The sequence below is a fragment of the Canis aureus genome, chromosome 21 (assembly GCF_053574225.1).
Source record: "Canis aureus isolate CA01 chromosome 21, VMU_Caureus_v.1.0, whole genome shotgun sequence".
NCBI lineage: Eukaryota > Metazoa > Chordata > Mammalia > Carnivora > Canidae > Canis > Canis aureus.
In genome coordinates this window covers 39,471,981-39,485,063 of record NC_135631.1, presented here as the reverse complement: position 1 = coordinate 39,485,063, position 13,083 = coordinate 39,471,981, and the positions used below count along the sequence as shown (strand labels likewise).

General features: G+C 36.5%; 1 protein-coding gene across 2 annotated transcripts in view; it reads left to right on the top strand.

The window, feature by feature from the left end:
• RELN (reelin) overlaps window positions 1-13,083 on the top strand; it is a 498,583-nt gene that overhangs the window by 465,553 nt on the left and 19,947 nt on the right. For both annotated transcript variants that reach the window (XR_013360335.1, XM_077863957.1), the window contains exons 53-57: window positions 1,693-1,870; window positions 4,772-4,947; window positions 5,096-5,202; window positions 6,292-6,534; window positions 7,499-7,674. Coding sequence is in view for 1 of the 2 variants with exons in the window: in XM_077863957.1 (XP_077720083.1) it covers window positions 1,693-1,870; window positions 4,772-4,947; window positions 5,096-5,202; window positions 6,292-6,534; window positions 7,499-7,674 (880 nt within the window). In the remaining variant the exon portion in view is untranslated. The remainder of the gene's footprint in view (window positions 1-1,692; window positions 1,871-4,771; window positions 4,948-5,095; window positions 5,203-6,291; window positions 6,535-7,498; window positions 7,675-13,083) is intronic.

The window sequence follows — 13,083 nt, the reverse complement described above, 5'->3', positions numbered from 1 at the left end:
GCTGTAGGTAACAGAAAACCCAATTTCAAATGGACTCAATTAAAAATGAAATGTATTATATCTATAAGAAAAAAAATCCAAAGATTAGTGGACTCTAGGATTGGTTGATTTCACAAGCTCAAAAATGTCTTCCAAGACATTGTTACTTCTTTCTCTTTTAGTCTGATTCTTACTGCATTGTCCACACATCAGTGTCACATTCAGCCCTCATGAACGTAGATGGCTTCCAGAAGACTGGAGCAGAATGCATCTTTCTCTTGGAAGAGAAAGAGAGCTGCTTTTCTTTCAGAGTCAGAGCAACTACCTCCTTGCATCCCATCGGTATAAATTAGCTCAAGAATGCCCATCCCTGGGACACCTGGGTGGCTCAGATTGTTAAGTGTCTGCCTTTGGTTCAGGTCATGATCTAGGGGACCTGGGAATCAAGCCCCACGTCAGGTTCCTAGCTCACTGGAGAGTCTACTTCTCCTTCCTCTTCCTCTCCCCCTGCTCATGCTCTCTCTCTCTCTCTCTCTCTCTCCCTGTCTCAAATGGATATATAAAATCTTTTTTAAAAAAAATTTTCAAAAGAATGCCCATCCCTGACTCAACCAATAGCTAGGCGAGTTATATTATTCATATGACTCACCTGGGGTGAAATGGATGCTGGGTAGCCACCACAATGTCATTGCTTCATTTTACCCTTTCCATGCTCTCTCTCTTTTTTTTAATAATGAGATATAACTTACATTCAGGAAGATGCACACATCTTAATTAAGTGTGAGTTCTTATCATTGTGTAACCCATTTAAGCACCACGTGAAACAAGATACAGAACATTTACATCACCCCAGAAAGTTTCTTCATGAACTTTGAACTCTTTATACCAAAACAGCACAGCATATTTTTATATAAGGCTAATTATGAGGTTTGTATTTTCCCCTGAAGACAGAGAAGAGCAATGATGAAATCAAAATCTCGGTGAAATTGCCCTTTAAAAAACTCTTTCAAAATTGTTTTCTAATTAGCAGAGTTCTGAGAATATTGATTATCTCTGGGGATTCAGAGTTGCTGTTTCCCAGTCAGCTGAGAGCTGTGCTGACAAGTCTCTGTCAAAGGATTTGCTCACCTTCTGTGCAATTTCAGAAATGCAGTTAATGGGTCTAAATGTGACACAGCCATTGGACTTCAGTTCATAAGCAGCTCCATTTATGATAATTACAGATTTGTGTTTTGAAATGTTCCTTTTGGGACACCTGGGTGGCTCAGTGGTTGAGCGTCTGCCTTCGGCTCAGGTTGTAATCCTGGGGTCCTGTAATCGAGTCCCCGCATCCGGCTCCCCATAGGGAGCCTCATTCTCCCTCTGCCCGTGTCTCTGCCTCTCTCTCTCTTTGTCTCTCATGAATAAATAAATAAAATCTAAAAAAGAAAAGAAAATGTTCCTATTGCTTGAAATAGAGATTCCACTGAATTTTCATTTTGTTTTACAAATTTGTTCACATATCATAAAATTTAAATGAAACTGGCTTTAAACTTCCATTACTAGGAATAGATAATTATGGTCAGAAGATATTTTTTATTTATCCATTGCATCCTGCCAGAGTGTCTTAAATGTTTTTTTTTTTTCCCTTGAGTACTGAATGTACACATAGGAAAATGGACCTGAATAAAGTTAACTTTTGTTCTCACTCCTTTGCTTTTTTGTTGTCAACAGTCCAGTAAGATTAAGGTTCTATCAGAAGTACTCAGATGTGCAGTGGGCAATCGATAATTTCTACCTGGGCCCTGGATGCGTGGACAACTGTAGGGGCCATGGAGATTGCTTAAAGGAACAGTGCATCTGTGATCCGGGATACTCTGGGCCTAACTGCTACTTGACTCACACTCTGAAGGTAATGTTAAAGCCCCGAAGGAAGCATTTACTCACACTACTACTTTATCACAGCACTCTTTGGGGGCCCCAGTAAATAAATCCTTTGGATTGGCAAAAGAATATGTCTTAGGTTTCGTAGATACAAAAATATTTGGATCAAGTCTGGTATAATTTACTCAGTTTAAAAATAAACCAGGGGCACCTGTGTGGCTCAGTAAGTTAAGCATCTGACTTTGGCTTAGGTCATGATCTCAGGATCCTGGGATCAAGCCCTGCGTCTGGCTCATTACTCAGTGAGGAGTCTGTTTCTCCTTCTCCCTCTCCCTCTGCCCCTCCCCTAGGCTCATACTCTCTCTCAAATAAATAAAGAAAATCTTTGTTAAAAATAATAATAATAAATAATAAAATAAGCCAGACTGTATTGATTAAAGAACATATATACTCTGCTTTTTAAAAACAGACTCTGAATTTGAAATCAATATTAAGTCCTCTTTACTTCACTTTTTCAGTAGATGTACTTTTGAAGGAAGATGCTGATGTCATGAAGCAAATAACCTAGATTCATTATCACAAAGAAACAAGCTTTCAAAAATGACTAAACAGTTCCTGAACTTTTTACTGAATTATAATTGGCATACAGTGTTATTTTAGTTCAGGTATGCAACATAGTGATTGGACACTTCTATACATTACTCAGTGCTCACCACGATAAGTGTAGTTTCCATTATGTCACCATATAACAGTATCACCATATTATCATTACCAGAATTTCTGCTCAGAAAATTCAGTGTTCTGAGGTGCTGACTGCTACATTGTGGTTGTGTGTTAAGAATATAGAGGTCATTCTTGGAAACTTTAGCTGTTACATCATTATTTAATGTGCAAAGTAAATACACTTGCCCAACACATTTGCCATATATGCATTCTATTTCTGTGAACAAATATAGTGCATTCATCACTGTAATAACAGAAAAATGACTAAGCTACAAAAAGCACAAATGGCTGAAATCAAACATTTAAGTGGCAAACTATAAACAAAATCTGTTCTGTCATTTTTTTATAGAGTACACTGACAACTTTGGAGTTAATAAATTTTAAAAAATAACATTGGAACAATAACACTTGTGTCTGAAGCTGTTGGTCTATTTGTTATCAAATGAGATTATAACATGAGAAACTGAGCCATAGATAATGAATTAACTTTAAAAAAAACCTCTAGGGGATTCCTGGGTGGCTCAGCAGTTTGGCGCCTGCCTTTGGCCCAGGGTGTGATCCTGGAGTCCCGAGATCGAGTCCATGTTGGGTTCCCGGCATGGAGCCTGCTTCTCCCTCTGCCTGTGCCTCTCTCTCTCTCTCTCTATGTCTATCATGAATAATTAAATAAAATCTTTTTAAAAAAACACACACACACCTCTAGTTTCTTTCATTAGCATTCAAATTTCATTAGTATTCCTCAGTTGGATAAGAAATTATATAAATGTATATTATGAACTCTGATTACGCCTTTCCAATGAGATTTTACATGGTTAATAGTGCATGTCTTCTGACTCTTATGTTTCTTACGTGTAAATCTCCATTTTTAAAATTGCATTTATTTGCTGAGGTGCCTGGGTGGCTCAGTTGGTTAAGCATCCGACTCTTGATCACAGTTTAGGTCTTGATCTCAGGGGCATGAGTTCAAGCCGTGTTGGGCTCCAGGCTGAGCATGGAGCCTACTCTAAAAAAATATTGCATTTATTTGCTAAAATCAGTGAGGTAAGGTAAGATTGACACGTGACTACATGTGCTTGACTTTAGAGATGATTATGTTCTGTGTTTGAAGAGGGTCCATTTAAACCATTTTAACTACACAGTAAGATACCAACTAGACACTTCATCTAAAAAAATGAAAAAGTACAGGTTTTCTGTATATGGTTACTGCAATTTGCAACTGTAACATTGTTTTCATGATATATGATTTCTACCATTTAAAAAACAAAAAACAAAAGAATCATGCCTCAACACAGTCCAAAACTATTATGGACAAAATAATGTATTATGGACAAAATTAATAGAAAAATCAAAATGTTTACTATAATGCGAGGGGATGAAATAATTTTGCATAAAATGTAGCCATAATGAAGCCTAGAATTTTATTTATCTCCCTCTTTGGAAAATAGACTATTCCTGTTTGTTGGTCATTCTTAGTTAGAAGGATAAACTAGCGACCCAGGGAAAATGTTCTATATTTTGAATACTTAGTGTCCGGAATCTTCACCCTGATAAACATGTAAAAACTGACTTCCAAGGTTGATTTTCCTCTGAATTCATACAAAAAGCTTTGCTTTCAAATGTCCCTGCCTGACCATACAGACATTCCAAGTTCACACTGTCCTAGAAGCTAAAGGGTCCTGGTTGCTTAAAGTAGTCTCCAGAGTGAGGGGCACACACTCCTGGGGAAAAACAAAACAATCCACTGAAAAATATTAGGGAAAAAAGTGCTAGAACATCTGTTTTATTCTATCTTATTCATTTAAATTTTCATTTTTTGTGCATGTTTCATATCATAATTGTACTTTTATACACAATATAAATAAATATACATATTTAGAGCAGAATATATGCTTAAGTAGCTTCACAAATAGGAGTGTTACAATAGCCAACTTGCAATTGTTTTATTTTGGGCGGGGGGGGGTTGCAATTGTTTTATTTTAAAATTTTTTCTAAACTTCAAATTCCAATGATTAAACATTCTTTAATCACTTTAGATGATCTTAATATATGATGGAAAAGAATGTTGTAGAGATGTTTTGTAGAGATACAACATTTGAAATAAGTTGTATTTTTTTAAAGACCAAGATGAACCTGTGTTGTCTAAACTATTCCGTAATCATTATCTAAAATTGTTATTTTTAACCACATCCCACTTATTTTTTCCCAGACTTTCCTGAAGGAACGCTTTGATAGTGAAGAAATCAAGCCTGATTTATGGATGTCCTTAGAAGGTGGAAGTACTTGTACTGAGTGTGGGATTCTTGCTGAGGACACTGCACTCTATTTTGGGGGATCCACTGTGAGACAAGCTATTACTCAAGATTTGGATCTCAGAGGGGCAAAGTAAGTCTTTTTTTGTTATTTTTATCACAGCACAGCAAATTGGCACCAAAGTAAGGAACACATTTATGGAAGAAGTTGTTATCCAGGACTTGAGTAGACTATTTGTTCTAATTAACAATTCTGATGGATAATATGTGCTTGTGTTCAGATTCCTACAATACTGGGGGCGCATCGGGAGTGAAAACAATATGACCTCCTGCCATCGGCCCATCTGCCGGAAGGAAGGCGTGCTGTTGGACTACTCTACCGATGGAGGCACGTTTCAGGGGTGAAAGCCACACCTTAGAGCAGATTTCCCGATTTACATCCAATGCTCCTCAGAAAAATGTTTGCAAAGCTTTGCTGACTTTGCAGTGAAAATAGGGAAAGTCACAAAGAAAAAGCTATAGATCTTAAACACATTAAACTTCCATACAGGCAACTTGTGTGTTACACAGAATCTACCCACAAGGGGATAAAAGAAAAATCACATTACAAAATAAGCTCAAAAAAAATATATATATATAAGCTCCAAACTTGAAAGAAAGAATGAATGAATGAAGAAAAAAATCTGTGTGTTTAACTGAAACTTGACAATAAATGATACAATTAAGAAATAAATTTTATGTGGTTTTCCAAGTAAGATCATTTTTAAAACATTTTAAAGTATTTTTAAAAGCTTTTATGTGAACAAGTATGTAATAACTCTCTAAGAAAACTTTACTGTGAAAGAAGATAGTCTGAATTCATGACCCTTTCAGAGAAGATTTCAATAAAATTCTGTTACATTATTTTGAAGTAGCTAAAACCAGACCAAAATACCATGAAGTTCTTAGAAAACAGTTTAGCAGGTATCATTTTAATAACTAGCAGAAAAATAGATGAACTTAAAGTATTTTAGGGTATTCAAAAGTATTTCCTTAAGTAATTAAATATCCTACCTACAGTCTTGTCAACTGATAAGAGGGAAACTTCTATCAAATAAAAATTGCGTAGAATTAAAATAGCTAAACTAAAATTTCGAATTACTAGGAGTTCCTGTCCAGAAACATGCAAAACATGGATATATCTTATTATTTACGAAAATAATGCACATACCAATCTAGAACAAAATTTTAAGAGCAGAAAATATATAATTTTTGCTGCAGTGTCTTTATTCTTGGCCAAATATTTCTAACTACCCATCCCCTCATTACTATTAGCCTGGTTTTGAAACAGTGGTGAACACTTATATTAAAGTCAATGAAATCAATTCCCATTTCCTTGTTGAAGATTTCTTTGGGAAGCTTAGGTAGCTGCAGTATACTGTTGCTTTATGGCATTTTTTCCAGATATGTTACTACATTGGTGTATTTGTTACTATAGGAATTACATGGACTTTGCTTCATGAGATGGACTACCAGAAATACATTTCTGTTAGACATGACTACATACTTCTTCCTGAGGACGCCCTCACCAACACAACTCGACTTCGCTGGTGGCAGCCTTTTGTGATCAGCAATGGACTTGTGGTCTCTGGGGTAGAGCGTGCCCAGTGGGCTCTGGACAACATACTGATTGGAGGAGCAGAAATCAATCCTAGTCAACTGGTCGATACTTTTGATGATGGTAAGAAACAAGACATTCAACTGTCTTTTTTGTGAGCCTTTTGTCTGCTTATGTCTTTAGATGAGTTACTACGTGAAAAGCATTCAGAAGAGTACCTGGCACATATTCACTGCTCAATGAGCATTAGCTACTACTCTACCCAGGGGTTTATAAGTCTTCAAAATTAACTGTTGAAATGTCAGCTGAGAATTTAATAAAGTATGTTAAAGATAAGATGTCTATCTCTAAGTATAATTTGAAATTTCAACATCCAAAACAATTTTAGTGTCTTTAGGAATTTCTGCACTGCAGAGATACACATTGCATTGTTTTAAAAGTGTGTCAAAAATACCCACCATTTGCTTCAACGTGGATGGAACTGGAGGGTATTATGCTGAGTGAAATAAGTCAATCGGAGAAGGACAAACATTATATGTTCTCATTCATTTGGGGAATATAAATAATAGTGAAAGGGAATATAAGGGAAGGAAGAAGAAGTGTGTGGGAAATATCAGAAAGGGAGACAGAACATGAGAGACTCTTAACTCTGGGAAACGAACTAGGGGTGGTGGAAGGGGAGGAGGGCGGGGGGTGGGGGTGAATGGGTGACGGGCACTGAGGGGGGCACCTGACGGGATGAGCACTGGGTGTCATTCTGTATGTTGGCAAATTGAACACCAATAAAAAATAAATTTATTATAAAAAAATAAAATAAAATAAAAGTGTGTCAAAAGTTTTGTAATGGTGTAAGTCAAGCAGACTGGTAATTACACTTTTTTAAAAGTTGGGTATTCATTATGCTAGCTTTAAATAATATTTCCTAAATTTGATTGATCATCTTGGATTTATTTATTATACCAGTTAAATAAAAATCAATTTTAAAAGGTAAGCAAAAAGGCAGAGTGTAGACATCTAAGTAATTCAACAGTAAACCAATCAGTTCAAAAGAATAACATGCCATATTGCTTCCAATTTACCTCAACAGAAGGTACTTCCCATGAAGAAAATTGGAGTTTTTACCCTAATGCAGTGAGGACAGCAGGATTCTGTGGCAATCCATCCTTCCACCTATACTGGCCGAATAAAAAGAAGGACAAGACCCACAATGCTCTCTCCTCCAGAGAACTCATTATACAGCCAGGATATATGATGCAGTTTAAAGTAAGGGGAAGTAGCTCTTCAAAACAGAATATGGTATTACATTTGGGGTTAGAGGGTGGAGAGAATGCTTATTTGAACAACTGTAAGGGTATGATTGATTTCATTCATTAATGACACTTTACCTTATGAATAAAAGAAGTCATCTTTAGGAAAGGCCTGTATCAGACAGGATTATTTGGGCACAGATAAAATCAATTCGTATTTTGGGACATAGAAAGAAATGTAACTCTATTGTATTTCATATATATAATCTTGAGCTCAGTTTCCCAAACCATGGAAATGAAAAGCTAATCTAGGTACCCCTGTCTACTCTGCCTATTTCTCTTTCTTTCCCTCTTTCTCTCTCTCCCCACAGTTTCCGTACCTCTTTCTCTTACTCTACACTGATTTCATATATCAATCCACTTTGCTTCTTTACCTATCCTTTTCCATCATGTCTTTCAATTTTCTTTTTTGCCTCTGACTTCCAAACACAAACATGTACAGTAGCCCAGTTGGAATTCCTCCAAATCCTCACATTTAAAAGAACTCTCAGATCTTTCACATGCATATTTTATTCATACAGGAGGGTAAAAGGGAAGCCATAGGAGATCATTAATAGTCAGATAATCAGGAGAAAGATAAAGCAATATCACTTGATGTCTTTCTCATGATAAAACACTTTCTTTTAAAAAAAGGGCATTACAGAAATAATATACTTTGTTATTAGATCATTTTAAAGACAAACGTTGGTTGTTTATTTTTAAATATTTATTTAAAGGTTTTAAAGAGATGTCCTGCAATGATGGTTAATAGTAAGAATCCTTTCTAGGAGAGATAAAAATGTATTCACAGCTAGTAGGGGAGAAAAATGGGGAGCTGCTGTCTAATGGGTATAGAGCTTCAGTTTTGCAAGATTTAAAAGTTCAGATCTTTTCCAAAAAAGAGAGGTGTTAGGGGTATTTACTGTTTGCTCAGCTTTATGTTAAACCTTCCTTCAGAGACTACAGGGTGAGGCAATCTCCCCAAATGCTACCACTCCCTAGGACTGTCCTTAACTTAGTTGCATGAAGGATGCTTAAGATCATATCCGGTGTTACACCACCCCTAATTCCAAGTCACCTCCTTTAAGATTTTTCCCTCTGGCAGGCCCACACTGGGCCACTATCAAAGTCATCATATTTGATTGAGTTGATTGGAGCCTCCTGTCTAGCTGCCTCTGTCAACCCAGAACTGAAGAGATGGACATTTTCTTCTCTAGCCAAGTCATTAAAAAAAAAAAAGAACAAAGTTTTTCCCCAAAAATGTAATACTTAAAGTATCACCAAAACTGCATGTTGCAAGTCACCACAGACTTTCTAAATTTCACCCATTTCTTACCTTTCCTTTCTGATCTGTACCACTGAACCCTTGTCTTCGCCCTCTCCAGCTGGTGCTATGCTCTTGCCCCTTGGCTCTGGGTTCTCTGCCAGTTCTCCTCTTACCTCCTTGGAATCTTCTTCTGCCTCCTTTTTGGCCCTTCTTCTCCCTGCAACGCCCTAAATGTCAGCATTTTGCAGTACTTCTCTGCTCTCTTCTCTCTTAGATACTCTCACCATTGGGAATTCCATCCATCCTTTGGCTTCTGGTCTGTCTTTAAGACCAGCTCCCAGATCTGCCTTTCCAATCTTGACTGGCTCACCAACAATTAATTCAATACATTTATCTTTCTGTGTACATTTGTCTGCCTTCATCGTACCAGCATCTCAATTCACCACATCAAACGGTGAACTTCATATCTTCCCTCTCCTTACAAGCTCCTCTTTCTGATGCTCCTGTTTCTATCGATGACACTACCTTTGACCTGTTCATCAGCTTTAAAGGTTGAAGTAGTCTTCGATTTTTCACTTTTCACATCTAATCAGTGACTACAGCCTTTTGATTCTAATTTCCAGTGTGCCTCTCACCCATCCCATCTTCTCTGTTTGCACTAATACCACCTTGCAATCTGGCCCTTATTAAATCAGTAGTCCAGTTACTAGTCTTTCTTTCTGCTCCCACTTGTCTTCAACAATGCAGTCAGACTGATCTTTATAGAGCACAGCTCTGAGCACATCATTCCATTGCTCATAAACCTTTAATGGCTCCCTGTTGCCTATCAAATTAAAGTCAAAAGCCACAGACTACAGTTCATGGTCTACCAAACTCAACTAATCTCTCTCACCTCCTCTCCCAATAGTCTACACATTCTACACCTGGACCAAAACATACCACATGCTCTGCTGTAGACATGCCACAGTGCCTTCCCACATATGTGTCTTTGCTCACACTATTTCTAACTAAGCATGTTTCTCCTATCTCCACCTCTCAGACTCTTCCCATTCTCTAGAGGCAGCTCACATGCACCCTACTTGATGAATTCTATTCTGTTCTTTTTTTAATTGGAGTATATTTGACATATAACTTTGTGCAGATTTTTTTGTTGTTTATTTATTCATAGAGATAGAGAGAGAGAGAGAGAGGCAGAGACACAGGCAGAGGGAGAAGCACGCCCCCCACAGGAAGCCTGATGTGGGACTCGATCCCAGGTTTCCAGGATCACACCCCAGGCTGCAGGCAGCGCTAAACCACCACGCCACCGGGGCTGCCCCTTTGTGCAGATTTAAATTGTACAGTGTGTTGATTTGGTACATATGTATTTTGTAATATGATTGCCATTATAGTGATAGCACCTCTATCATGTCACATAATTATCATTTCTTTCTTGGGGTTGGAATATAACATCTTCCGCTTCTGAGGAGTTATTTTCTAATCCATTTAATCAAATACAATCTCTCCTTCTTATGAAGCACCACAGCATTTTAGTTATATCTTTTAAATTTCCATTTCCATTATTGGAATATGCTTCTTATTCTCTGTGAAGCCAGGGTTGTTTTATTCATGAGTGTATGGCCTGAAACTTTTAGCAATAACCTTTCCCAGTATCAGCACTAAAATAGTACATGTTAACTAAGTAGATGATTAGGACTTAAATTTAAATCACCAAAGGTTTACAGCACTTGTGCATTATTAATGACTCAAACATTTAACTGCATATAACATGGAAAGCTTTTATTCATATGGAAATGAAAAAACTCTGAGAATGAGTATTAAATAATTAAAAATTGGGATCCCTGGGTGGCGCGGCGGTTTGGCGCCTGCCTTTGGCCCAGGGCGCGATCCTGGAGACCTGGGATCGAAACCCACATCGGGCTCCCGGTGCATGGAGCCTGCTTCTCCCTCTGCCTGTGTCTCTGCCTCTCTCTCTCTCTCTCTCTGTGTGACTATCATAAATAAAAATTTTAAAAAAAATCTTTAAAAAAAAAATAAATAATTAAAAATTGCTATTTTTAGTTATAAATAGAAATTCAATAGTAGCATCATGAAGTTAGGATATCAATGAAAATGTTTTGAACCAATGACACTTTGAGTTTCTTTGTATTAATTTTCCAAATGTTACTTTCCTTTTGGCCAAATTATCTTCCCCAAATTCATGATTAATATGTTCTTATATTAATTAAGTAAACAGAAATAGTACTTTTTTTGTTTGTTTTACTACTTAGCCATTGGTATCATTCTGTTTGCAGCGAGCTCTGATTGGTATGAAACGTGTTTTGGTTTGGAGAAGCATCTGACTGTCTTACCAAAATGGTCAATTTGGCAGGTAGTAAAACTGGAGAACAATAGCTAAATCCAGAAATACTAAAATTAGATAGGTAGGTAGAGAGACATAAAATTTGGGCCTGGTCATTTCTGTAAAAAAAACTTTTATTCTTTAAGAAAAAACTTCTCAAAGGTTAAAAGCTTGATTTTTTAACTTTTTTTGTTTTTATTATTGAAATGTTATATTAGTTTCGGGTGTATGATGTAGCAATTCAACACTTATATACATCGCTCGATGCTCACCATGATAAGAATAGTCACTGTCTGTCACCTTAACAATGTTATTACAGAATTTTCACCTATTTCCTCCATTCTCCCCTTCTTCCTCCCCTCTGGCAATCAACAGTTCATTCTCTGTATTTATCAGTCTATTTCTGTTTGTTCATTTGTTTTATTTTTTAGATACACAAGTAAGTGAAATCAAATGGTATTTATCTTCCTCTGACTTATTTCACTTAGGATAATACCCCATAGGTCCATCCATGTTGTCACAAATGGCAAAATCTTATTCTTTTTTATGCCTAAGTGATATTCCATTGTATATATACCCCTTATCTTTATCCATTCATCTATTCATGGACACTGGGGCTACTTCCATATCTTGGCTGTCATAAATAATGCTGCAATAAACATAGAGGTGCATATATCTTTTTGAGTTAGTGTTTTCCTTTTCTTTGATAAAGACTTAGCAGTGGAATTACTAAATAATTTGGTATTTCTATTTTTAATTTTTTGAGGAACCTCCATACTGTTTTCCACAGTGGCTGCACCAATTTACATTCCCAGCTGTGCACAAGAGTTCCCTTTTCTCCACATCCTTTCCAACACTTGTTATTTCTTATCTTCTTGATACTAGCCATTCTGACTTGTGTGAGGTAATACCTCACTGTGGTTTTGATTTGCATTTCCCTGGTGATTAGTAATATTGAGCATCTTTTTATGTGTCTACTGGCCATCTGTATGTCTTCTTTGGAAACATGTCTGTTCAAGTTCTCTGCCCATTCTTTAATCAGAGTTTGGCTTCGTTTTTATTTTATTATATTTTTTTGGTTTTGATTGCATAAGTTCTTTATATATCTTGACTATTAACCCCTTATAAGATACATCATTTGCAAATATTTTCTCTCATTCAGTAGGTTGCCTTTTTGCTTTGCTGATGGTTTCCTTCATTGTGCAAAAGCTTTTTATTTTGGTGTAGTCTCAATAATTTATTTTTGTCTTTTCCCTTGCCTGAGGAGACATATCCATAAATATGTTTTTAAGGTTGATGTCCAAGATATTACTTCCCATGTTTTGGGGTTTTTTTTTTTTAAGAATTCAGTCTTACATATAGGTCTTTAATCCATTTTGAATTTATTTTTGTATATGGTGTATGAAAGTAGTCCAGTTTCACTCTTTTGCATAGCTGTCCAATTTTCACATCATTTGTTGAAGACACTATCTTTTCCCCATTGTGTATTCTTGCCTCCTTTGTCATAGGTTAGTTGACCATATAAATGTGGTCTTATTTCTTGGCTCTTTGACCTGCCAGTATCATACTGTATTGATTACGACAGCTTTGTAGTATATCTTGAAATCTGAAATTGTGATACCTCCAGCTTTGTGCTTTTTTTCTCAAGAATGCTTTGGCTATTTGGGGTGTTTCATAGTTCCATACATATTTTGGGATTATTTGTTCTAGTTCTGTGAAAAGTGCTATTGGTATTTTGATTGGTATTGTATTGAATCTGTAGATTGTTTTGGGTGGTA